At 44.7% G+C, this 27007-nt stretch overlaps 2 protein-coding genes across 3 annotated transcripts in view; both read right to left on the bottom strand.

Annotated features, from left to right (window-relative positions):
• Positions 1–2950: 2950 nt before the first annotated feature.
• LOC136106080 (syntaxin-1B-like) lies at positions 2951–4716 on the bottom strand. The gene has a single exon (XM_065846122.2). The coding sequence runs from the start codon at positions 4650–4652 to the stop codon at positions 3735–3737; it is 918 nt and encodes a 305-aa protein (XP_065702194.1). The 5' UTR covers positions 4653–4716; the 3' UTR covers positions 2951–3734.
• Positions 4717–11655: 6939 nt separating this feature from the next.
• The window catches only part of BRWD3 (bromodomain and WD repeat domain containing 3), a 46227-nt gene continuing 30875 nt past the window's right edge, over positions 11656–27007 (bottom strand). For both annotated transcript variants that reach the window (XM_065846173.2, XM_065846175.2), the window contains 20 exons: positions 26402–26551; positions 25513–25589; positions 24864–25041; positions 24159–24275; positions 23842–23949; positions 22534–22658; positions 22263–22345; positions 21729–21840; positions 21310–21371; positions 21064–21219; positions 20187–20307; positions 19484–19609; positions 19313–19394; positions 17686–17742; positions 17188–17328; positions 16793–16945; positions 14513–14676; positions 13860–13957; positions 13554–13715; positions 11656–12722 (listed from right to left, as the gene is read on the bottom strand). In XM_065846173.2, coding sequence (XP_065702245.1) covers positions 11938–12722; positions 13554–13715; positions 13860–13957; positions 14513–14676; positions 16793–16945; positions 17188–17328; positions 17686–17742; positions 19313–19394; positions 19484–19609; positions 20187–20307; positions 21064–21219; positions 21310–21371; positions 21729–21840; positions 22263–22345; positions 22534–22658; positions 23842–23949; positions 24159–24275; positions 24864–25041; positions 25513–25589; positions 26402–26551 — 3057 coding nt within the window. In that variant the 3' untranslated portion in view covers positions 11656–11937. The remainder of the gene's footprint in view (positions 12723–13553; positions 13716–13859; positions 13958–14512; positions 14677–16792; positions 16946–17187; positions 17329–17685; positions 17743–19312; positions 19395–19483; positions 19610–20186; positions 20308–21063; positions 21220–21309; positions 21372–21728; positions 21841–22262; positions 22346–22533; positions 22659–23841; positions 23950–24158; positions 24276–24863; positions 25042–25512; positions 25590–26401; positions 26552–27007) is intronic.

Here is a 27007-nt window from a genome sequence, read left to right as displayed (position 1 = left end):
AGAAGCCGCAAACTGAACTGAGCTCAGGGAACTCAGTCCTAGGCCGTGTTCGGGAGCTTTTAAAGCTGCATTTACAAGAAATTCTTCTCTCCATGGGGTTTTTGCTGTGACATGAAAAACCAACAGTGATAAAGAGATATAAAGTGAGCGTCTGAACTGAGCGCGTCTGACAGATCGTTAAGCTGTAAGAAACTACTTCACTTTGGAAACAAAATAAGTCCTATATGGGGGTTGAATTTTTCTGGAATTATTTACTTGTCGAAGCGTCAGGAAAAGATTTTATACTCCTCAAAAAATATACTTTCCGTGGTATTTCTTCGACTTTGCACATGAAAGCGGCGTGTGCTGCCAACAGAGTTCTAAACTCTTTGCACTTTGAAGGCAGCTCCTTTTAACACGTTTTACTAAGAGGTTCCCCTTGTACTGCATCTCATTCTGAGCACGTCGTTACGGAGCAGAGCGAAGGGCTTGGGTGGCCTGACTTTAGCTTCACGTGTTTGGCTTCCTCTGAATTTTTCCCTTAAATGTGAGCTTCCTAAATTTGCGATGCTCATTTGGGAAATAATTAACACAGCCTCCTCGTGCCTGTTCTCTGAATCATTAAGGCAGGTCGTCCACCTCGGCTTCATCAGCCTGGGGAATATTCATCAAGCAAATGCGCTCCCAACCTTTACCCAGCGCAGAAAGGAAATCTCCCCATCCTGCCGAACCCTCGTGCCCACATTACAATATTATTAATTACTTTGCTGTGCAGTAATCAGTCTCTATCTGGGGCCAAAGTTTAATGAAATGCAACCAAGCATCAGAAAAAAAAAAGAAGGCAATGAATAAACTCATAAAGTCTCATAAACCACGGGAGCGAAGGGTGGAAAGAGCTCTGCTCTGAGCTGCAAAGCTTCTTCTTTGTTTTTTTCCTGTTTCTTTAACATTATGGTGATCCTCATAACACAAATCAGGGCTGTTTCCTTGTTAATCCTGGGGACCATCACTCTGTGTGGGCTCCGGACGGGGTTCTGCTCCCCAAAAACCCCTGTGAACTCGCCCCGGCGGAAAACACTGACAACAATACAGGTTGGTTGTGTTTTCCCCGCGTTTCATGGGTAATAATTTACCGAGCAGCCCGACCAGTTCTGCTGGGTCTGTGCCCAGGCCGGGCTCAGCCAGGCCGCTCTGGAAATGGTCGGAGTTCCCCTCAGTGCTCCCAGGAGGCTGCGCTTGCATCTGCACACAAAATGGGGTTTAAAAATAAGCTGGAAAGGTGGTTTCCCATGGTCCGGCCGTGCTGCTGCCTTGTTTCCATTTCCACTTGGGGAATGGCCTCCCTGACCGCTGGGCAAGCAGGAGGGAAACCGACCCAAAAGAAAAACTGCTTGTCCACGAAGCTTTACTGACAAAACCATTCTTGCCATCTTCATCTCACCAAACCCGGTTCAGGATGCTGAGCACAAACTCAGTGCAACCAACATAACGTTAAAGTTGTTAAGTTATATTTTGCAGTATTAAAATTGCTTTTCCTTGTTGGGCGCTGCAATGCTCTGGGTGCTTGTCCTGCGGTGCAAGCGTGGTCTCCGTGCTGCTGTGCAGGTGTGCACGGTCCCTGCACCACTGTGCAAGGTGTGCATGGTCCCTGCACCACTGTGCAAGGTGTGCATTGTCCCTGCACCATTATACAAGGTGTGCATGGTCCCTGCACCACGGTGCAAGGTGTGCACGGTCCCTGCACCACTGTGCAAGGTGTGCATGGTCCCTGCACCACGGTGCAAGGTGTGCATGGTCCCTGCACCATCATACAAGGTGTGCATGGGCCCTGCACCACTGTGCAAGGTGTGCACGGTCCCTGCACCACTGTGCAAAGTGTGCACGGTCCCTGCACCACGGTGCAAGGTGTGCACGGTCCCTGCACCATTGTACAAGGTGTGCATGGGCCCTGCACCACTGTGCAAGGTGTGCACGGTCCCTGCACCATTGTACAAGGTGTGCATGGGCCCTGCACCACGGTGCAAGGTGTGCACGGTCCCTGCACCATTGTACAAGGTGTGCATGGGCCCTGCACCACTGTGCAAGGTGTGCATGGTCCCTGCACCATTGTACAAGGTGTGCATGGGCCCTGCACCACTGTGCAAGGTGTGCACGGTCCCTGCACCATTGTACAAGGTGTGCATGGGCCCTGCACCACTGTGCAAGGTGTGCACGGTCCCTGCACCACTGTGCAAGGTGTGCATGGTCCCTGCACCACGGTGCAAGGTGTGCACGGTCCCTGCACCATTGTACAAGGTGTGCACGGTCCCTGCACCACTGTGCAAAGTGTGCACGGTCCCTGCACCACGGTGCAAAGTGTGCATGGTCCCTGCACCACGGTGCAAGGTGTGCACGGTCCCTGCACCACTGTGCAAGGTGTGCATGGTCCCTGCACCACGGTGCAAGGTGTGCATGGTCCCTGCACCATCATACAAGGTGTGCATGGGCCCTGCACCACTGTGCAAGGTGTGCACGGTCCCTGCACCACTGTGCAAAGTGTGCACGGTCCCTGCACCACGGTGCAAGGTGTGCACGGTCCCTGCACCACGGTGCAAGGTGTGCATGGTCCCTGCACCACTGTGCAAGGTGTGCACGGTCCCTGCACCACGGTGCAAGGTGTGCACGGTCCCTGCACCATTGTACAAGGTGTGCATGGTCCCTGCACCACGGTGCAAGGTGTGCACGGTCCCTGCACCATTGTACAAGGTGTGCATGGGCCCTGCACCACGGTGCAAGGTGTGCACGGTCCCTGCACCATTGTACAAGGTGTGCATGGGCCCTGCACCACGGTGCAAGGTGTGCACGGTCCCTGCACCATTGTACAAGGTGTGCATGGGCCCTGCACCACTGTGCAAGGTGTGCATGGTCCCTGCACCATTGTACAAGGTGTGCATGGGCCCTGCACCACTGTGCAAGGTGTGCACGGTCCCTGCACCATTGTACAAGGTGTGCATGGGCCCTGCACCACTGTGCAAGGTGTGCATGGTCCCTGCACCACTGTGCAAAGTGTGCATGGTCCCTGCACCACTGTGCAAGGTGTGCATGGTCCTTGCACCACTGTGCAAGGTGTGCATGGTCCCTGCACCACGGTGCAAAGTGTGCATGGTCCCTGCACCATTGTACAAGGTGTGCACGGTCCCTGCACCACTGTGCAAGGTGTGCATGGTCCCTGCACCACGGTGCAAGGTGTGCACGGTCCCTGCACCATTGTACAAGGTGTGCATGGGCCCTGCACCACTGTGCAGGTGTGCACAGTCCCTGCACCATCATACAAGGTTTGTGCGGTCCCTATGCTGCCATGCAAAGTGTGCACGGTCCCTGCACCACTGTGCAAGGTGTGCATGGTCCCTGCACCACCGTGCAAGGTGTGCACGGTCCCTGCACCACTGTGCAAGGTGTGCATGGTCCCTGCACCACTGTGCAAGGTCTACATCATCCCTGCACCATTGCACAAGATGTGCACAGTCCCTGCACCATTGTGCAAAGGGCACATGGTCCTTGCGCCATCCTACGAGGTTCATCTGGCCCCATGCTGCTGTGCAAAGTCTACACCACCCTCGCACCACTGTGCAAGGTGTGCACAGTCCCCACACCATTTCTCGCAGTGTGAGCGGTCACTGAACCACCATGCAAGAAGCAGAGGACAGCAACAGCCTCTCGGGCCACCGTTTCTTGCACAAACGCAAGGAAAATCCACGAGAGCTGCTGCAGAGTCCTCAGGCCCGAGGGAGGGTCCCTCCGGGGCCGGGCAGGCAGGCGCAGCAGGCGCAGAGGCTGAGCGCGGCCGCCAGCAGCGCCGAGAGCCGCGATGGCCGTCGGTAGGCGAAGGCTTTCTTCACCTCGTCGCCGGTCTGGGCGGCGTAGTCGAGGGTGCGCAGGACGTGGAGCTCCACGCTGTCGGCAGCTCCGTGCTGCTCGGCCAGCAGCCCCTCCAGCCGCAGGAAGAGCCTGTGCAGCTCCGCCAGCTGCGCCTCCAGCTCCAGCAGCTGCCGCTGGCGCCCCTGGGCCAAGCTCAAGTTCTCCTTGGCCTTGAGCTCCTCCAGGTCCCGGCCCACAATGCGAGGCGCCTCGGGGCTCTCGGCCAGCTGCTCCAAGTCCCCGGTCCCCAGCTCGACGCCCGCCAGCTCCGCCTGGCGCTCAATCTGCTCCTTCAGCCGCTGCCGGTAGCGGTTCTCCCGGGCGTAGTGGCGGGCGAGCACGGCGCGGTACCGCCGCAGCAGCAGCCACACCTGCGTCTGGTGGATTCGGGGACCCGCTTGCCCCGTTCCTGACCCCAGTACCGCGGGCAGGGAGCCCAGTCGGGGCTGCAGGGCCACGGCCTCGCGGGCGAAGGCGGCTCTGGCGACGCTGAGCCCCCACTTCTCCCGGGCGCTGCTCTCCCACGAGGTGCAGCACATCAGCGCCTGCTGCGTCCTCTCAACGCTCTCCGAGAGCTGCTCCAGCCGCTCCAGCGCCCGCCACAGCTCAGCCGCCTCCCGCAGCACCCGCCCCACGGGGCTGCTGTCGTCCCCGCCGAACGCCGGGTTGTCGAAGCACGTGGCGGTGTCGTGCGCATCCCCCTCGGCCGCAGCGCGCCGCTGCAGCTCGGCCAGCCGGTCCCTCATGCTCCGCACCGGGCACCATCCATGGGGCATCGGCTGGTGGAGGGGAAGTGTGAGGCCCGAGGAGCTCCCTGCGTCAGCGGGAGCTGGAAGAACCGCCCCTCCTGGCTCTAGAGCAAATATTTCTGGAGGCGGCCAGGCACCCTGCGTCAGCCAGACCCCACCGCCCCGACCGTGACCTGGGGCGGGACGGCTGCCAGCGCCGCCGGCACCTGCGTCACCGGAGAGCTGGCTCAGCAGCTGATCCTGCGGGTTGTGTGACAAAGGGGTTTTTATTTGCCCAGGAACAAAGAGATCCCAAAAGTCCGGGCTGCCGGGGGCAAAGGCGGGGGCTGCTCCTCCTGCCGCAGGGTCCTGTGGTGGCACCTCTGTCCTGCACCCCAAAACTGTCCATCAATCAGCTTTGAAGGAAGAAAAGCGCACGTATGCGAACACACACTGCGGGCAGAGCTCCTAACCTGCTTCAGAAAGCAGCTTTCACAAGGATATGACACCCGAAGGACAAACCGTCCCGGTGCAGCGCATGGTTTGGGTGGAAACGGGGATGGAGGCAAATTTGGTTCCTCCCTCCCACCCACCCCAAACATCGCATGGCTGGGGTGGATGGAAGAGGTTGTCAGGGTTTTCCAGGCTGGAAACACAATGCTTGTGCATTGGAAGGGTAACTGAGTTGTTCCTACCCCAGCGATATTAATACACGATGATATGTGAAGTATATGATATAACACCTATAGTATAACACCAATGGGAGTGACAGCTACGGTTTAACAGACCATGATATGAAGTGTATGATATAACACCTATGGTATAACACTGATGGGAGTGACAGCTACGGTTTAATAGACAATGATATGAAGTGTATGATATAACACCTATGGTATAACACCGATGGGAGTGACAGCTATGGTTTAATATACGATTATATGAAGTATATGATATAACACCTATGGTATAACACCAATGGGAGTGATAGCTATGGTTTAATATACGATGATATGAAGTATATGATATAACACCTATGGTATAACACCGATGGGAGTGACAGCTACGGTTTAATAGACGATGATATGAAGTGTATGATATAACACCTATGGTATAACACCGATGGGAGTGACAGCTATGGTTTAATATACGATGATATGAAGTATATGATATAACACCTATGGTATAACACCGATGGGAGTGATAGCTATGGTTTAATATACGATGATATGAAGTATATGATATAACACCTATGGTATAACACCGATGGGAGTGATAGCTCCAGTTTAATATACGATGATATGAAGTATATGATATAACACCTATGGTATAACACCAGTGGGAGCGACAGCTGCCGTGGTTTAATGGGGGTAAAGCAACTCTGGCAACAGCGTCATTTCTTCTCCCCAGCGCCGCTGGCTGGATGTTCGTACAGGGGCCTTCGGCAACACCACCAGTTGAATTTTATTCTGTGTAATGAAGAAGGCTGAGAAAGAAAAGCTCTTTCTGTTCCTGGAGCGCGAGTGTTGTGTTAGAAATAAGATATTCATCCACATCCGAAAGGAATTTCCATTTGGCGCATTGGAATCAGCGCAATCAAATGAAACGTCAGCTGAAGGCAGGAGATGAACGAGGGGAAAAACCAAGATACTGAATTATTGTGAGAGGAATATGTGATGGGTCAGGCTTGAGAGAGCCCTGAATTCAACACCTCATCAAAGTCATTTCTGAGTATTAAACCATCTGTGCCCGATGGGATTTGGGGGCTTTAAAGCCAAATGAAGCCCCGTGAGGGTCCCCAAGCCTCCCTGCTCGGGCTGGGGACTCGGCCTGAGGCTTCTGAATATCGAAACTATTCAGTAATAATGCAAAACCAACCAAAGAGTTTCTCTCTCTGTTTTTTTTTTTCTTTTTATTAAGACAATCCCACAGCTGGAAAATGAACCATCCTAAATTACAGAAGTGACTTCAAAAAAAACCTCTAGAAAAAAAACCTTTACAAATTTACATCTGTACAATACAAAAAACTAACAGCTCATTGCATATAAATATTACATTTGGTCTGCCAGCAAAGTGGCATCAAAATCCCTGAAGTATTCATTTAAAGGGACCTGAGATAGCGGATGTGAAGATATGGGCAGAAATATCGCCTGGAAAATAATAATAATAATAATAATAATAATATAGAAAGTAGTATAATTCTAATAGTTTTGTGCATTTTTGGAGTGTTTTTAAATCATCCCAAACATGAACTGAAGAGCTTAAATCACATGAATTTCATCACTTTGACACCGACCGGTGTTCCTAAAGTTGCTCGAATGGCTCCCAGGGGCATGAACGGCTTGGGTTGGGGCTCCTACAGAAAAACAAGCGTCAGACTGATTTGTGAATAAACCCGAGCGCCCCCCGCTCCCCCAGGTTTTTAGGGAGAGAAATGGAGGATTTGGGTTTTCTCTGCCAAAAAGCAGCGGCCCCTCCTGCTGTGTGGGGTCAGGACCCCACAAATGGGGAAAAACCGCGATCCAAACCTCCCCAAACCAAGAAACGGCTCCGAATCATCCACCGCTTTCACTATTTCCCAAGTATTTTCATGTTTCCCCAAATCGGCTGCAGCTTGCGAGCAGGTTCAGCGCCAAGCCGCCCGGTCTCGTTCATTCTTCACCCACACCCACGCACACCAAGGTATTTCAGCACCACTTTTCTAACACTGGAGTTAAGGCTGCGACAGCAATTCCGCTGGAAATGGGGCTTTTCAGGGATTCCGAGCCCAGTTGTGAGATCGCTGTGGGCTGAACGCGACGTCGGAAAAACGCACAAGTTTCCAACAGGTCTTTGCATCTCTAAGACTAAAAAATACAACTTTTAGATTAAATTTTGCAGGCTGTTACTGTACATGAAGGAGGTTTGTTGTTTGGTTTGTTTTTTTCCAATGTGTAAACCTCTGATATACTAATATTTGAAAATTATCTATCGCACATGCGCAGTAATTTTCTATAATACATACTCGTAAGAACACAATGACAGCTCCCTACAATACTAAATACAGATTTACCCTTGGATGGTTAACTGCTCCTTCAGTCTATCAGGTAATTAATCAGCATTTGATAAAACTTTGCGAGAGGGCTGAAAATTAAAATAAGAAAACGCACAAATAGGTTTTTAAAAGATGGAACTGAAGACACAGACCATGGGCAGCCAGACACTCCCCACCAGGGCGGACACAACATCCTCAACACACAGCTCTTCCCTTTCCCCCGTCAGATTACAGATGAAATACTAATCAAGTCCTTATCAAAAATTAGCGATTTAAACTCACTTTCTCCTGCTAGCACTGCGTGATTTTGAACGGTTGCCAGAAACATCCCAGGGATACCCAGAACAGCCTTTTCAAACGCTTGACAAGGTTCATTTTGCCTTTTTGCGGCCAAGAGATGCTCCGAGCATTGTGAAAAGCAAGACGTTCACAAATTGTTTCTTCATTAATATACTGAGCTTGTTCATCTGCGGGATGGGGCTGATGGGGATGGTGGTGGGGAAAGGAGCGACAGCGATGGAGAGCAGGGAGAGAACTGCCCGGGCCCAGCCAGGGTTGAGCACCCACATAAAACTTTCACGGGTAATTTAAAACAGAAATATCTTGTAAAGCTGGACAGACACAACTTCTACAAGAGGGATATGAACTGCAATTCATGTAGGAAGGGAATAAAGGTTGAAAAAAGGAGGAGTAACTCTGTAGAGACAGAGCCCATGTGTTAAATACCAGTGGAAATCAGTGGAGTTTTAGGTCCGGCCCCATCCCTTCAACTTTCCATCTTCCTTAAATCCACCTCTGGCCAGGTGGGAATGGTGCTGGCAAAGAAAGGCGGATCTGAACAACAGGGAAAGCCTTGGGGAACAAAGGGAGAGAAAGAACTCAACCTCACAGCCCAGCCGAAATCAAATCCAAGTTTCCAAAAGAGGGTCATAAATAACCCACAGGGGCAATAAAGGGAAGGGCAGAGCGGGGCAAGGAGAAAAGCAAAAGGCGCGAAGAGAAAATCCAAAGCAGCCGAAGTTTGGGCTGAACGGAGACGCCAACTCTCGGCTCCTGCAAAACGAGTTTCATCCTCACGCCCCGGGCTGGACGGAGCCGGGAGCAACACAGACCCAGCGGATCCGCAGCCACAAACCCGCCAGCAGAGACGCGCACAAGGTTTTTGGACCCGTCTCCAGTGGATGGAGCGTGTGGGGTGCCCCAAGGTGTCCCCGAGTTCCCTCACATGTCCCCGAGTCCTCTCCAGCGCCCTGGCAGCGCAGGCAAGATCCCGCACATGGAGAAACCTCCGAAGCTCTGGTGCCCCCAAGTTAATCCTCAGGCATACCAGCCCTCCGGCCTCCGAGCCCTCGGGAACCCCACACATCAGACCTACAAACTATTTATTTTAGGCAGAATTTGGGCCTTTTTTGTTAAGAGCACAAGGAGAGAGACGCCGGTGCTGCCCCCACAGCGCTGCCCGGGCACCTGGGACTGGGCTCAGGGACCAATTCGCTGTGAGCTTTAAATCATTTTGCTGCTTCTGCTGCACCCATTGGGTTGACATTAAGTTTTCTGCAAGTGTAAGCGGCTCCTGATAGGGTCTGGGTTTGAAGAGAAAGGGTCCAAGCTACTATGAAATTATAATTACTCCACAGAATGAGGCGATGAGAAATCAATGGCCTAACTCGGAGGAAGAACTCAGATACAAACCCAAATAAAAATAACATCTCTAAACCCAAGTTATTTCTTTCATGCTTATAAAAGGTTCTCATGCACAAAAAAACCCCTCTTTTTTCTCTTTTTTTTTTACAATAAGCAATAGCTGTGTTGCTCTAGCACACCCTGCTGTCTGCCTTTCATCGAGTAACACTGCTGATTAATACTTACGCCACAGCAAAGTGATGCTTCAGTTATCTTCACAGTACTTCATTCCATAGAAAAGATACATTTAAGAACATATTTAATATTATTCTAATCGCTGCTAAAATACACAAACTTATAAAACAATTTCTCTGGAACCCACGGGGTTTATCTCTCCCGAACCCCTACACAAAATAAATAAGGAAGTGGATCTTCGGCCGGTCAGAAAGGTATGAAAAGCGTTTCTTTTGCATTTCAAGGTTTTCAGGCTTTAGGACACAAACCGTAGTGTTCACACGAGCTCGACGGGACTGATGGAAAGGGGATGACTGCGACTACGGACTGACGTGGACATGCTATTCCTGCTTACCATACGGAGAAGGACCAATCCGGCAAAGAAATAATACATTTCTTATAAATATATATGCGTGTATATATATACATAGATATGAGAGAGATGACAGGACAGGTGTTTATATTTTAAAGCCCAAGACAGAACCAGGAGAGCCTCTGCGCTTTTGGTTTGTGGGTTTGTTTTCCCCATCGAAACACAACTGAATCAAGTCCAGAAAGGGATCACAGCCTTTTCAAAACAGTCCTTACAAAATTAAAAGCGTGACTTTTGTACTGTACCATAAACTCATCTTAATGCTCTGAGCGTTTTAGGATATACTCTCCTCCATCACAAAACTAAACCTCTGCATTTTTTTTCAAGTCATTTTGCATTAAGTAGGATTTTTGGAAAGCGCGATAAAATAGCGAGTGCTTAATATAGAAAGTCAAAAAAATTAAATTCCTTCTGCATCTGAGAATATACATGGGGCACTCTTTGCTGCCTGAGGTTTTCCAGAACTATTGACCAAGCTGTGCACAGAAGAACTGAAGGGTATTGGATGAAAGTTTTTAAAAACAAATTTAAAAAAAATCACCTTTAAAAACTCCACCAAAACTTTCTAGTCTGGTTTCTGTTGGTTCTCTCTGTGTAATGCAACTCATTCTCTTATCCAAGCCAGAACTGACAATTCATTTAGACAACGGCAGAAATTTGAAGTCCCAAATATTAAATATTGCAGGCCGAGCCTGGGAAGGACGAGGCTGCTCAGCTCAGCCCAGCCCTGCTCCTGCTCACCCAGGAGCGCGACCACGACTGGCGCCACGTTCTACACTGCTACCACCACCACTATTTCTGTTTTCAAGTTACTACAGCGTTTTCGCGGGATAACAAGAGTACAGTGCAACACGAATTCTCTGCTGGAAGCTCGAGATACAAGAGTCAGCACGGGAGCCGGTGGGTGCGGGGACCAGAGCTCCCTCCTCACCTGCCCGGGACAAACTCGACCAAACGCGCATTTTTACCGAGGACACGGCGGCAGAAACGTGCGGGAGACGCTCGGCTTATCTGCACTAACAAACCACCCTCTGCTGAAAACTCTGGGAATTACTTCGATTTGCTTTCACTGCGTCAATATAATCAAGATAAAGTTACTCTACAACTCCACAAGCAATTCCATCCCTCAACGCTCCTTCTTCAACACGTACTGAGTAATAGCATCTATTTTCTTTTAGGTTTCCAGTAGTTGTAAATAGAGGTAGCTGAGCTACTATTAAAAATCACGTTATGCTTTCAAGAGGAGGAACCTTTCAAACGTTTAAGTTACCCCTTAGCTGCACAATCTCTATTAATACTATAAAAATATGAGAGGACAAAAAGAAAATAGATGCAAGTAACTTTTGCATTTGGCACCTTTCGCCTAGATATTCATACTTCTCAAGTATTCTCTTTTTAATAAAGTTAATGCACACATAGGACACACCACATCAAAGGTTTGCTACATATTTACAAGGCACCAACCCTTTGTCACTTTTACAGGAATAAAGAACCGATAGAAAGCACATCAGGACCCCCGTAACTGTAGTATAGACATACTTCAGTTCAGCACAATTCATGAACGTTTGGCCTGGGAAGATTAAAATAATCCAGATCCTTCTTACAATATAGAAACTGTAAACATTTTATAGCTGCCTTTAGGATTGGTGTATTGTGCAAAAGTTAGAATTATTACTGTGTATAAGGATTTATGGCAGAAACCACATAAAAACTCTGTAAGAAGGTGCTATTTCTATAATACAAAAACAAAACGAGGGAGAGAAGTCACAATCGTGACTCCCAATGTCATGTTCTCGTCGAGAAGCTGGAAGCCTCTTTAATGGGATGAACTTGTAGTGTGTGGGGAAGAATTTCTGTAATTTAAGGCCTAATGACTAAGGCTTGTTCTGACCAATGAAGTGTGGCGATCTGAAGTTTTCAAACGAACGCAAACGGACAGAATGGAAAAGCACCACTGTGAAACGTGAGTGGAGTCCCCGCACAACTTGCTTGGTAGATTTTTCTGGTAAAATCCCTGCAGTAGAAGGCCATTGAAGTTCTTTTTAAAATTGTTCCAAAGTTTTTTTTACCTGTCAATAATTCCATCCCATGAGATGGCTGACCCTGGCTTTTTCTGTCATTTTCCGCACCCTGCCTGACCTGGAAGTACCAAGGTTCAACGGATCCTCGGTGTGCACAAAATTGTCATTATCCGAATCGTCGTTGTACAAGACAGTTCTCCTGCCCTCGTTCCTCGTTTTGATCCGAGGCGGTCTGCTGAACCGGCCCCCAAACACGCTCTCACCAAACTGTCCTCCAAACAGGTTTTCAAATTCATCATCCGTAATTCGGGCCCGTTTAGCCCTGGTGGCTCCGCGCGAGGCTCCTCGGCCTCCTCGGCCTCGTCTTCCTCCCCGGCCGCCTCCTCTTCCTCTACCGCAGCCTCTTCCTCCTCTGCCGCCTCTTCCCCCTCGGCTCCATCTCCCCCACCTCCCCCAGCGGCCTCTCCTCCCTGTCCCTCTGCCCTGCCAATTCCGTTTCCCACCAGCGAGTTTCCTTTTGATTTTCCGTTTGGGTTTTTTGGATTGCACCACTTTGCTGTAGTCGTGGTCTCCGTCAATGTAATCCTGGTCCGTTCGAGATGTCGATTCGGAGTCGGAATCGGAGCCGCTTCTGCTTTCAGAACTGGAGCTGGATCCCGATTCCCCACTTTCTGATGAAGATAAACCAGATTTTTCCTTTAATTCTCTCTTCTTTTCCTCTTCCTCCGCCTCCTCCAGATGCTCCTCGTCTTCTGATGCACTAATTAACTTCCTCTTGACGCCTGCCCGAGGTTCTCTGCCATCCCCATTTGTAAGTGGCCCGTCAGGAGCGTGATCTAAGCAAACACAAAACAAACCCTATCAGTTGTCATCGTCACGCCCGAGCCAAATAAGACACAACAAGTGGGATTTGCCTCATCTGCCTTTGCAATGTGTGCTGGGTACGATCCAGCTCCGAGCTACTCACCGCAGATGACCCTTCTGTGCTGCGGAGCATCTAAATATGCTCTAAGGGGGAAATTTGTCAGACAAAGTCAACACAGTTCATCTCATCACGAAGCGAGGACTATAAACTGTCTTGGGAAGGAGTTCAGTGAAGATCCAGTCAATAAGAGGAGCCCAAAGCGACTGGGTTAGACACAAACATCTACCATTTAGTCACATGAATCCTACTGAGAGCCAAGCCAGAAAAACCCTCAAAACCCAGAGAGAAAACAGCAAAGCTTTTCAGTGGTGTTTCTCATGGCAACCACTTAGTCTTGATTATGACAAAAGTATTTAAAAATTGGTCACTTGTTTTCATCTTTGGTTTCAACTTAATAAAAGGACGAGATTTTGGGGTGGGGATTCTTTTGGTTTGGTTTGCCTTTCTGTAACTCCTGAAGGAACTGGAACTCTCAAGAAGTTTAAGAGCAATTAAGCTTTTCCATCTGGAGAGATTTTAAAGCGCTTCGCTGAAGCACATGTGGCATCATGTGCATGCCACACTTCACACAAGAGACCACAGAACTGTAAAAATTAAGGTAAATTCACTTCTTTAGTATGGTTTGGGGATATAGTATAATCCTAGACTTCATCAAGAATATTATAAGCATGAGAAAGAAGCAACATCTCTCATTTCCAGTGCAATCAGTCACTCGAAGAATAGAATGCTTGTTATTTCTCACCTTGTTTCACTGGTGTAGATTTACTCCTGACCGGTCTACTTTTCCCTGGATCGACGGCATTTCCGCTCCGGCTCTGTGCGTTGGAGCCTGAGGAAGATGATGGTTGGCCTTCCATCTCCTCACCAGTGGCTGAACCCAGCGGTTCTTCTGCCGTATCTGAAACTTTAGACAGGGCAGACAAAATATTTCTATGACCTTGCTCTTTCAGCAGGTGGGTTTTTGTACGTGGCTCATGAATACAAGCTTTAGTCTGCATATGCAAGTTGCTGCAAGAGAAATGATGCATTTAATAAAATTTCTCCTCACCATGAGATGAAACTGAAGAGCTAGTCCTAGTCAAAGGCAGTGAGGTATTCTGGTTTGGTTTGGGTTGAATCTTCATTTGTTTCTGCTTCCCTTTTGGGCTGAAGACACAAAATATCCCAAAGAGATAAAACTGTTAGTACCAAAAAACAAACACAAACCCAATTTCCCTTGCAAACTGTCTTGGGTTTTGCAGCAAACGCATAACACAAACGATCTCTTCCCAGTGCTTGCACAGGTGTAGCAATACTAAGAACAAGGACAACACCATTCACTTTGATAAAGGCACATGAGTTTGCAAGAACAAGATTTAATCTCACCTTTTAAAACAAATATTCAGTTTACTAGTAAAATGTATCATACGGAAGTCAGAAAAGTGTTAAACAACACTTTTTGAACAGTTATCAAAGGCAAAAAGAAGCTTGCTCTCCTGTTTTCTCCAGAGGGAATAGTTCTCTAATCATACAGCCTTTACTTCCCAGAATTCTGCACAAACTACAAACTGAGCATGGAATCTGAGCTCATGATTTTATCACCTGAAAGAGCAACTGCCTCGGGAAACCAGCAATACCATTACTGAATTTATTCAGGAGGGCACATCGACCACTGGCATCCCAAATGAACCAACAGTGAATCCCACACTATCATTACGTTACCTTGATGCTCTGCTAGTTGAGGGGGAACTGCTGCTGCTTCTCAGCCGTTTTCGGTACCGTGGCCTCTTCCTCTTCTGACATTGCATTGCTGATTTGTACTCGGAGATGATATTCTTCATATGGTTTTCAAATAAGGCAGATAGTCGAAGTGTCATGCTGTAGATCTGGAGTGAGAGAGCACGGTCGTACTTATTACAAGTAGAATAACTAGGAAAAAAAAAAATCACAAAGATGCCCAGACTTTGTAGCACAAAAGAAAAATTCATGGTGACATTCAACTACAAGGTTCTTCACAGATCATCTCCTTCCATGGTACAATGGTGTTCTCACAACAGAAAGTGTTTCTGTAAAAGGATTTAATTACATACAGTACAGAATATTTACAGAGTTAAAGGAAAACGGATATCTAGATTACTGAAATATTGCCCCCTTTTTTAATCTCCGTAAAGCACGGAAACACACTATAAGACAACTTGAAGTACTAGGGAAAAACTGAGGGGGCTTTGCTGCCCCCTCACCTTTGCTATTTGCTTTAATTCCCTTTGTGATGAGTCCTTACACCACCCTACAGACCCGCACACAGAAGCCAACTAAAACGTCCTCATCCCTGATTTCTGTGAGTCAAAAATCTTCAACCATGTTCCTGTCCTCTTTCTAGGCCTTGCCCCTGTGCAGCCTCACCCCCCAATTCACTCATGTTTGTTTGAGATTTTACCTGGGATTTGTCTGACAAACCAATAGTTCAAGCTCAGCATAAATAAAACAAAGTTCTTGATTCCTTCCTCATACCCTCCTGCTGCATCCAGTCTTCCGAAAATTGCGTGAACACCGTTAAGATGTTGTCACCATCTCACACTCAGCCGCTCCCCATTTCCTGCAGTCTGTCTGAATAGAAAATCTCTTTGATTTGGAGTTTTCTTTACTTTTTCCTTAAAATGGGTCAGAAAAACCTCAGGCTGAGACTAAGACTAAGACGCCACAACCTCCTCCTGTCTCTCACCATTTACACACATAATGAAAGCTCCTTGCAGCACCTTCTGCTCTTCCTCCTGCTCGACAGCGCCCAGAATAAAATCTTGGGTCACACCATGGTAGGTGCCACACGAAAATTTTACAGAAATATTAAATTCTACGTATTCTTGTGCTTTAAGTAACAGTAGCTCAGTCTAGCCCCAAGCGGGGTGCATTTCCTAAGGGGTTTTAAGTGCTCCTGTTCCTACACAGAAATATTAGGCAACTTTGTAACCAGCGCTCTTATCTATGCTAAATGAGTAAGCATCTCGCTTAATGTGCAGCTTTTCCTTATAATGATATGGTCATTCCAACACCAGTTCCCTTTAGTGTCTGGAAATGCAGTCAAAATTCTTTCTACTTTTGTATTATGAAGAGGTCAACCACTTGAATTGTATTTTGCATCAATAGTGGTAAAACCTGTACCTGTGTCCTCCTGCCGACTTGCGATTTTTTGAGCGTAAACAACGTATTATTAAAATATATTGAAAAGTTTAGAATCGTTTGATCATACAGGAGCTGAGGAAAAGCTGACAGGTGATTCACTGCCCAGGAACACATCTCAGACACAGCCATGTTTACGTGATCAGTCATACACTCAGTCGCTTTACCTAGCGCATATAGAAATATCTATATTCTAACATCTCAACCTGCCCTTTCCCTCCTGCCGTTTCTTGTTCAGGGCTCCAGTCCAACACATTTTTTCTGCCTGAGTAGATCCCTACTCCTGCACACAGAAAAAAGCAAGATTAGCACCTGAGAAACAAGCAAAACCATGCAAAAGTCTCACCAAGTACACTCAGGAAACTAGAAAAAAAATTAAGTATCATAATGCTCTCAGTAGATGTATTGGATAATACCTGCATTTACAGTAGATTAAAAAAAGACCCTAACATATATATATATATATATATATATATATATCTCTATGCAGTTATCAAGCTGATAGCCTTGTTTCCAGGAATAAACTACTGAAAAAACAAAAGCAACTGGTGATCAGTTTTCTGCTCCAAATATTCAAAAAAACAGTTGCAACAGTAACCACACAATTTCTCAGCAGCTTTAAGTTCAGATGAAAATGAAATTCAGAAGCGACCTGTGTCAGCAGAACAAAGCAAGTTTATAACCATGAGGCCCAGAATTGACATATGCTACTTATTTTTATTTCACGACGCGGTGCTTTGCTCTCAGATACAGACCTCATTTCATGCGCTGTATTTATGTAGGGCCTGGGTCTTTGCAAAGAAGGGATTAAAATTTATGACTTACTCGAGACTTTTTATTAGGAGTGTAAGCTTTCGAGTTGCAGAATATTAAACGAATGTCTTTGTAGAATTCCAAGGGACTAGTGTAGTTTCCTGCTTCCAAGGTTTCTTTCACAGTGCTGAAGTCCATAGGAGTGTCTACGATATCTCGATAATCCTGTAAGAACATACAAAAAAAATAATAAATAAAGGCTGTCACATCCTACAGCAATAAAATATCTGAGTGTTCACCCGCAACAGTGGCTCTTAAGTAATGATTTCTTTTTGAGAGTTACTGCAGAGAATTCTCTGCAAAGAGCAGCGCACAGAACATGGCGCGTTCCAACTCCAAGAGGGAGAGGTTTTGCCAAAGGATGAACAATGGGCTTTTTTAATTTTGAATATGGAAGTTGTGCTTACAGGGTAGGAGAAGAGATCGACCGGCTGCCTAAAAGGCTCTGAGTCCTCTCTTTCATAAATCAGGTTTAAGAGTTGCTTGCATTGCTCTTTCCAAGCATCAGGACTTGCCTTCGCGGGTTGCCTTTTTATTCGGCGTCGTACCTGCCCGAAAACAGATAAACTTTGTGATTTTTTCAGAATATTCAGATTTTTCACTTTAAGTTCCTATTAATTTACCAGCACTCTGATTCAAAGCAGATTTCCACAATCAAAACCAGAATTGCAGCAAGATTAAAGCACAGCTGATGGCACAACAATAAGCAGTCTGCAAACGGCAGAAATAAAAGGAAGGTTCTTCAGCAATTAAGCGAATTTTCCTGCACAATAACTGTCTGCCGACACTTACACACACGTGCAACTAAAGTCACATCAGCTCTGGCAGATTTGAACCATTCCAGATCTAAACACGTGTTTCAGTACCTGCTCCATCTCCCTTCACAAGCAGAAATATTTACTCACTCGTCTTTTTCCAGAGGAAGTTCCTGGAGCATCTGAATCCACATCTACTTCTGCCACCTAAAGGCAAAGGACACGGTTACACACGATCACGCGTGAACGTGCCCTCGGCACGGAAAAAAGGGTTAAAAATCAAAAGCCAGCCGGAACAAATGCAATTTTAAACCACTCAAATGCATGGAATGGCTCAAGCAAAATAGAAATAGCTTCCAACTAGAACTTAAATAACTTTAAAAGAAAAATGAGGTGGGTAAGCTGTTTCATCTCTAAGTTTGCTTCCATAGGAATTACACATAAACATGTACGAAGTAAGAATGGTTTCTTTTCAGTGCTTAAGATTCAGCTAAGTCCCAGATTTGCAGACCTGCGTTCCCCTGCCTAAATGTTCATGCCCTGAGCAGCTGGACTGCATCTATTCAGGTTTCATTTACTCCCTTACTTACATCAGGTGTACGTGATCCTCTTTTCAGAATCTGGATTTAGAAATTACAACAAAAACTCCTTTGTAGGCAGCTTTCTACCACTAATTAAAAATCCATCATTTTGAGAGGAGAAGTGGTTGCTTGAAAGCTCCTACAAAGAATCTGAAAGTAATTTCTTGCTTATTTTAAAACATTGTAAACCAAGACATGCTCTTTGAAAGGCTGGAGAGAAAGGAAGGTGATATAGTAGCAACTTCGGACACTTCTGAACAACTGGCACCAGAAGGCTGAGTTGGGAATGGAGGATCTGCTATTTAAGTCATGGAAATCCCTCATTTTCTTCAAAATACTCTTTTAAAAGTCTGTGAAAATAGATGCTGTTATTGTATCTCAGCTGTATAAAAGTAATTAAATTATTACATTGTAGGGTAGATTTTAAGTTTCAATACCAATCCAAGACAATGTCACCAGCCGTAAGTACAGGTACGTATAAATAAGGTGTGCAAGCAGCACCAGGTTTAACTGGAATATTTCAAAACGGCCACAATGGAGGATGTCTGGGGGAAGGGAGGAGGGAAGAAACCTCCTCACTAAATCTGACGCTAGTTCATGTGTTAGAAAGCAACACTGAAAAAGTCAAACACACCCGAGTGATTTAGGTTATAAGAGGCCACCTCTTTGCAACAGAAACTAAACCACACTTCAAAATGTTTACAATCTGCATCTAAGGGGAGAAGGTGTAAGGAGAGAGAAGTTAAAGGAAGGGATATCTGACCTGGTTTTTCACTCCAGGGTACAACTGACAGGAAATGACACAGAATTACAAAAGAAAACCAGCTCTGCGGCCTCCCTGACAATAAGAGAACTGTTGTCCTTCTGGTTTGGCAGACGGAATAATCCCCAGTTCATATTCCTTCCTTACTGATACTTCCTCGCACAACACAAAGTGACTCAGTCCATGACTTACAAAGACTCAGTCATGCACTGAGAGAGGATCAAAATCGCCAGTTCCGAGAACCATTTTTACTTACTTAAAGGAGCTTATTGCCCCAGGTGAGCAATTCAAATGGCTTAAACAGGCTCATCTCAAAGACTCAGTGCAACTACCCATAAAATAAAAACCCCACAAAATTCTTGACTCAGACATTTCTCCCAGGTGCTGAATATGAAATGCAAGACGTTCTGATGATCGGATTTAATGATCTTACCTCCTCTTCTTCATCACTACTGCTTAGGTCTTCTGCTTTCACCTTGTTATATATTTCTAATATATCAGTACAGCTCTGATCCCTGCAGGACAATAACAAAAGTCAAAAATACGTGATCAAATGTCTCAGAAGCTCAAGATGTCAGGTCTATAAAGTCAAAAACATGCCTACCCTATGAAGCGAAGTAAGACATCTGTTACAATTTTGGCTGCTTTGACTATAGGACTGTCTGGCTCGTTGAAAGTCCTGGCATTATGTTCAATGTATCTCACCTCCCACATCAGTGCAGAGATTCTCCTAAAGAAAAAAAAAGGGATGGAGAGGAAGGTGTACATTATTTTCCTCCTGAGTTCAGTAGGATTTCTCAGGAAAAGTAGGAACTCAGATCCAGGAGAAATAGGTTCCAGGAGGTTTCTGTTCACATACTGCTGACCGCCCCAATGGCTTTGTGGAAAAAGATGTTCCTCTTCAAAACAGCAATGAAGAGAATGAAAAGAGGAAACAAACCTACCGAAGGAGAGTGCTGACTACTCCCACTTAGAAAAAGCCTTGGAGATAAAACGGTCCTCAGAGAGGATAAAAAGAACAGGACGTTATTCATCCCCAGGTTAACTGGAAAAACAACTTTCCAGTTTATAGCACTGTTCAGCCCATCTCTGGCCACTGCAACGCAAGCAAAGCATCTGGTTCCAAGGCAGCAGAGATACAGATGAAGCAAATATTTGCCCACAGCCAGACAGAATCTGACCTTACACTGTTGGCCTATTGAAGAAATATATTGCTGAAGTAGCACTACATAGTATTCAGCTAAATGTAGTATCCTCAATTGGGCTACAGAAAACACAGATTAAAAACAAATCAAAATCCAACTGACCTATAAAACCTGTTTTCGAGTCTCCTCCTGATGGTGGTGAGGTCAGTTGGATAAGCAACAACAGTGCAATACATGGGATAGGCACTAAGGTCCACCGGAACAGCAAAGGGATTAGAAATGTCTGAAAGACAAAACATCAACATCATTTAGATGCCTCAGAATTCTGGTACCAGAAGTTGTAAGATAACTAGATACCTTATAATGGGTTTTCTTTCTAAGAATTCAGTAAAAGCGATAGAGCCGGTTATGTCATTACCCAAAGGGTGAGATTCTTTCTCTTGTACCATCTGTTAATTACTCTTGAAAAGCTTTTTTTTGTTTAAGCATCACATCTGAGATTTGCAGGCCAGCAGCCAACTGTATTGCGGAAAAGTAACGTGGCATATGCACTTGCAACAGGAATACTACAAGTGACATAAACTAAGAATACAGGCATGTCCTGTGTATAAATATAGGACAGAATTTAAATCATAGCATGCTATTAAATTCCTACAAACTAAGAATACAGCCATGTCCTCTTGTCTAAATATAGGACAGACTTTAAATCGTAGCATGCTATTAAACGCCTACAAACTAGTTACAAGGGATTTGTTGGCAAGGATTTGTTGCTTGTTTTTCGAGGGTTTTAATTTCATGTTTTGCTTATTCATATTTAGATATGACCACTGAGCATCCCCCTTAACTTGAAAGGAAGCGGGTCAAGCCCCAGAAAAAAAGAGAATAAAACTGAAAAGGACGCTGTATGAAATTCAAAAGGCTCTTTTCAGTCATTTAGCAGAGCACATTTCAAATACTCCGCAGTAACGCCAATATCCTATCCACTCTTCAGTCTTGTGCCACCATTCTTAATCCTTCCACCTTTTCTCTTCAAACATACCAAGGGAAAGAAGTTGCTCGATCCCCCGGATGACTCGTTCACATTCTTCGTCTCTGGAATGGGCCCCCCATTCTCCTTCCTGGGGTTTGTAGAGAAGAGCTGTCAGTTCATCCGGCGTCACAGGAACTCCGGCACCAACCTCCTCCGGATAAGCAGCTAAATAGGAAGAATTCAACAACAGTAAGTACTAGCAGTGGTAAAAAACTACTTACTTTGTATATGGACATGAACTCAACACACACTTACTTCCTTCTGGAATTGGTTCCATGTCCCATGGACTCATCCTCTCTCTTTCATTGTTGTCCCAGCTTTTAAAAAAAATACATTCAAATGCATAAGTTAGAGCTGAATGTAAGGATACACCTTTTCTCTACCAGACTTAAAAGGTCCTGTCTATTAGAAACTAGACATGTCACTAGCTCCATTCCAGCTCCTTATTCTTCTCTTGTATCCCCAATAAACTCACTGCAACACTTTTTACACCAAAAACATTGTTTTATGAATAAGCTCATAATTAAATAACTAAAACCCAAGTGGCTGATGATGTGTTTAAATGGGAAAGAGGACCCTAGTTCTTGAGGTGCACATCTGGGTTGCATGTAGAGGTCTAGAAGACCCAGAGCACGTAAACGTGTGTGCGACATCCCAGCCATGTCAGCACTTACTGAACGCAGTAGCACTGGAAGGAACTATCGGGATATTCCGCCTGGAAAGGCTGCTGACTCTCCACAGTTCCAAACCACCAGGCGTCATCTATTATACTGCGAAATCTATCCCCTGTAAGGAGAAAGATCGCATTCAGCAAAAGAACAACATAAATAATTGGTAAACACTTTTTAGAGATTCGACTTCATCTTTCACAAATGCACTACTTCAATTCTTATGTTTTGCGCTCCAGGAATCAAGCCCATCCCCTAAAGCCACGACTTTCACGTCTCTGGTTAATTAGTCACAGCCGCCTCCACATCTCAAATTACAATAGAACAGGACATTCTTCTGCTATCACAGACCTTGTAACAGTTTCTCTCATTTCTCTTTTTTTTTCTGTTACAGGAATTGTAGCAAACATCAAATAAAGTTTCCAATGATCGCTATAATATCATGTGTGGTACAGTCCTTCACATCATGTAATACCGTCTCCTATTAAACAGCTGCAGGAATGTTGCAAAACATATGGAAGTGGGAAAAAAAATAGTCACCTATTTGCCAGTTCCTTTCTTTGGCTTCATTATAAAACTGATGCAGCACAAGGAAGTCAATAACATCTGGCATATCGTGGTACCTTCATGAAACAGATAAAAGAAGTTGCTTCTATTACCCATAAACTTAGTTCTACACGTACAAGACAGTCTCAAAACACACAATTTCATGCATTTTGTTTTCAAGGTTGGTGTAATTACATCGTCATCGTGTCTTGCAAAAGAAAAAACAAAAAGGAAGGGAGGAAGCTCCTAAACTGCAAGAACTTACTTTATGGAAAATGATTCTCCCGTCATTTTGCCTGTGATGGGATCGAGGAATGCAAGCTTCAAGCAGCAGAGCGTCGGAGGCCCAACTTCATATTTAATTCCTACAGTCTTCACAAATTCTTGTTCCTGTTCACCAAGAAGCATGGAACAGTATTATTTTAACTTGCTAACAACACCATCCATGTTCAAGTATCAAACATATTAATAAAAACCCAAACATGTTTCCACTCTAGAGCCCAGGTAGTTTTCCCAAAGAAGATTTTTTTTTTCCAAATATTACAAATCAGTCATAGGTACCTTAAAATGAAAACCAAAAAGGATATGAGATGCTCATTCCCTTGGTGGATTTGCAAACAGGACACCCACAAATTATTTCACTTTAGTAGCAAAGTTTAAGGAACATACCACTCCGCTTTTAATCACACCGAGGGCAGCAGGGCCTCTCGCCCTTGCATAGCAACATGCAGGGGAAAGAAAAGGAAACTTCCTCTAAAAGCGGAAATTCAACAATAGCCTTTATGTTCACATCCTGTCAAACAACAGCAGGTGCTTAAGATCTCTGTCCTACATGGAATACTATTTTCTTTCCCTTGCAAACTGATGATGCCTTTGAAGATTACAGCTGGAATCACTGAATACCCAGCACTAGTAACTGGATATTTTTCCAGTAAAGCCATTATTTTCATTAACAGAACCACTGGCACACCCATATGTGAACATTAGCACATATACGTCGTCTTCTCTTGACGTGAAATCTGAGTAAAGCTGAAAAAATATGGCAACACTGTCGATTAAGTATTAAAGGACTCAACGCTTCAAAGAAAAAGATAAGGGAAAAAAAAAAGAACATTAAATTGACAGAACAAGGTAAACCTACTGTGTGCCCAAGCCATCCAGAACACTCTTATTTTGTAAAAATATTGTAAGGTATGGTCTTGCCTGACCAAGAATGTAAGGACATTCACAATTTTATGCTTAGCAAGACCCACTGTTCAACAGAGCTCGCAGACACATTCAGGTCTTTCCACCACCGCGTCGTACTTCCTACCGTAGCTTTTAAAACAATAAATAGAACCCAGATGTTCAGATCATTGTAGAGGGTCAATAGAACTATAAACAGCTTTTGAGTGGTGGGTTCTGCATGAGCTGGTGTTAAGAAAAAAAGTTGTAAAATAATTTGGGTTGAAAGGGACCTCGTCAAGGCCAAAATCCTGCTTACTTAATGCTTTCTTCGTATTTTTCATATTGTTTTTTAATGTAAATTTAACACAACAGACATTCAGCTATTTAAAGTATTTGGTCAACTTACCCTGAGTTCCATTTTGTTCCACGGTTGTTTTTGCATGTTAATACTGTAAATTTTTGCTTTCCTTACTGCCCGCACATAGGCTTCATGGCCTTGCCTGAAGTATATGATCTTAAAAGAAAATTTGAAAATAAAGTTATTTTCATTTACTCATAGTCTTCTTTCTGTGTACCCTAATATTTCCACAAACATGTCAGAACATACTGCATACTTTAACCTTTCAGCACATACTGCAGGATTCTTTGACACTATTGCTAAATGGAACAATTGTGACCCAAACAAGCCCATCATTCTCGGCGGGGATTTCAATCACTAATTACCTCATCTCCCATCTGCGGGACGAACGGCGAGCGGCGCGGGATCGTGTCCAAGATCCACTGCGGGGCGAGCCATTCCTCGCTGGGTTCACCTTCCATGGAGAGCAGTCCGCTGGCTTTCTGAAATATAGCCCAGTGTATTTAGAACACAAGCTGTAATTATAGTGGCAGAACATACAAAATCCTGATCATCCAGCACTTACTGAAGATCATTACATAAAAGGCAAAGTAAATTCTGGAATGTCAACCTTCCAAAAACCTCAACTAAATAGTAGGGAATAAGGCACGTTCATCAATATAATACATTAAAATGTTTCTAAATAAAGATATTATATTTCTTCAGAAATATTCCAAATGTCTTCTTTAAGAAATACTAGGAAAAAGAAATCTGACAATGTAGACACAATATGGACGCATTATAATTTGGCAACAAAACCACCTTGGAGTAAATCTGACTGCACTGAAGAGCATAAATCTAGGAGAAAACAACCCACCTGTTTGGAGAAATAAAAGCCTGCATGAAAATGGGAGTCCATCTGTGTCACCATAGCACCAAACCAAAATTACTCCACTATTACAATTATTGTGCTATTTGTAGGATTGTTCTTACTGTATATTCATTTATGAAACATTTGCTTTGAAAACAACCACTCAAAAAGAATATACTAATAAAGTAAAAAAAGACACTAACACGTTTAAAATGCTGACCTTTTTTCTAGGTTGTTTAAGTTTCCTTCGTTTTGGCTCCAGTCCTTTTGTTCCCTTCATGTTTTCATCTTCAGAACTACTACAGATTTTCCGAGCTGCCTGCCTGGTTTGTCTCTTTGGAGGCTGGAGATTAATTCCAGCATCTGCTGTCCAGTCAGAATATTCACTCGATGAATCACTGTAGATAATAAAAAGTTGTAGGAAAGAAACCAGCAGTTCAGTTTTCACACAACGGAGTGAAAGGTCCAACCACTCAACCTGCTCTGCTGGTTCTGTGGACCAGATGTCAAGATTAGCACCAAATTTCACTCTCATGTGAATTTAAAGAAAACTGAAGCGCTATCTAATTTGCCTATTTCAGCAAATTATTTTAGCAATTGCAAACCCATGGTAAAACTACAGTTATGGCCGACCTCTATTTTCATACTAATTATCTCACTGATCCATAGACTGACTTCATAAGAACTGACTGCAAGAAATGCATGAAAAATTTAGAAAACTAGAGCACTCTTCTAAAAATATAGTTCTGACTTCTTTAATATCCAAATAACATGCATACAGTATTTATATTAGGCCTTTCAAAACTGTCTTGACTGACTTAAATGATAGAATCAAGTCCTATTAGCAATTAAGAGAGCAGTAAAGGTACCTGGAGCTGCTTTCGCTTTGCCACGCTGCCACGGGGTCATCCAGAGACGCATCACTCGTGCCAACCGTCTCATCTTCCTGTATTAAAAACAAAATGCTTCACTTTAGGGCCAAGTTTTAAATGTATTATTTTTGTTTGCAAGCAAGTTGTACAACTCATCTCACCTGAGGAACACTTTAAGCACTGGTTTAACTTAAAGTAAGTCCACAATTTCTTTCTGTATCTTAATTAATACTATACTATATGCTTATGTAATTTCTGTAGAAAGATATGTGAATTTTAATGGTATTAGAACCATAGAATTCATTACTATTTAAGTGTTTGATTAGTTAATTTAATGTCAATCGGCCAGCTTTATAGCTATTCTGTATGCTCAATACATTTACAAAGTGACACTGTTCAGTCTCTTTTTACTTTGCTTGCTTCCTTTATGAGAACAAGTTATATTCAATCTGGTCTATTTTAAGTTCTTCCCTTGCCAATATCAATGATTAATACCAACACTCAGTCTCTTTCAACAGCAGTCTATAGATGCAGACGAAATCAAAGTACTGAGTGTGACCTAGAATATACGTACCGCACGAAATCCCAAAATAGCAAGCGGTTTAACACAACCCGGTTAAATTTACTTGAAAATGTTTCAGATTTCCAAAAATACCCAACCTTTTTTAAGCTAGTTTTGAACACTGTACTGGCATTGAGGTGAATGATCCAGGATCAACATCCTGCAATAACACCACAAACCCAACAGACTCAATGATCTGAGTGTTTCTTCCTAAGTGGAGGAACTTGGAGCTTGGATGGTTCCAGTGCTCCCAGCGCATCTGTTGTCAAACCATGTTATTTTTGAGCGGGGAACCTATGGAAAGAGTGGTGAGATGTCTCAGACCTCAGAGGAGCTGTCGGATTCTTCCCGGGTGCGTGCGTTCTGACTCGCTCCGTGCTGGCTGTGCTCTATGGTGGAGCGCGTTTGGTAGGCGTGCTGGCGCTTGCGCTGGTTTCTCCTCAAAGACCTTCCGCTCCCCAGCTGGTAATCGTTCTTTTATCGCAGGACAGGAGAAAAAGATTAGAGATTTAATAAGGAGTTACACAGTTAAGTGATGCCTCATTACATTGTATTCCTTTTACAAATGACAAATAGGAAATCTAGAATTAGAAATGAAAAGATCTTTTACACACTTGTGGTTGTTCACTCCAGTGCAGGTGGCTTTTTGTTCAATATCAATTCTACTTTTTGAAGTAGCAGCCCTTCTTCGAAAGGAAGTTATGGAGAAATATCATTTTCCTGCAGTCTCCGGATAAGATGAAAGCTACAGACTTCAAAAAACCTGTGGCACCTCTAATATTTCTCCTAATTTCCACAAGTCAAACTGCACATGCACTGTGTGCTCTAATCCTTTCCCAGTATCTCCCCACTACTGAAGCCTTAAAGACCGAGATTTACCGCCGCTGTTTTCAGAGTACAATACAAAGACAGACAAATTACAGCTACAGA

The sequence above is a fragment of the Patagioenas fasciata genome, chromosome 11 (genome assembly GCF_037038585.1).
Source record: "Patagioenas fasciata isolate bPatFas1 chromosome 11, bPatFas1.hap1, whole genome shotgun sequence".
Lineage (NCBI taxonomy): Eukaryota > Metazoa > Chordata > Aves > Columbiformes > Columbidae > Patagioenas > Patagioenas fasciata.
Note: the sequence above shows the minus strand (reverse complement) of the source record. Positions and strands in the feature narration are given on the sequence as shown.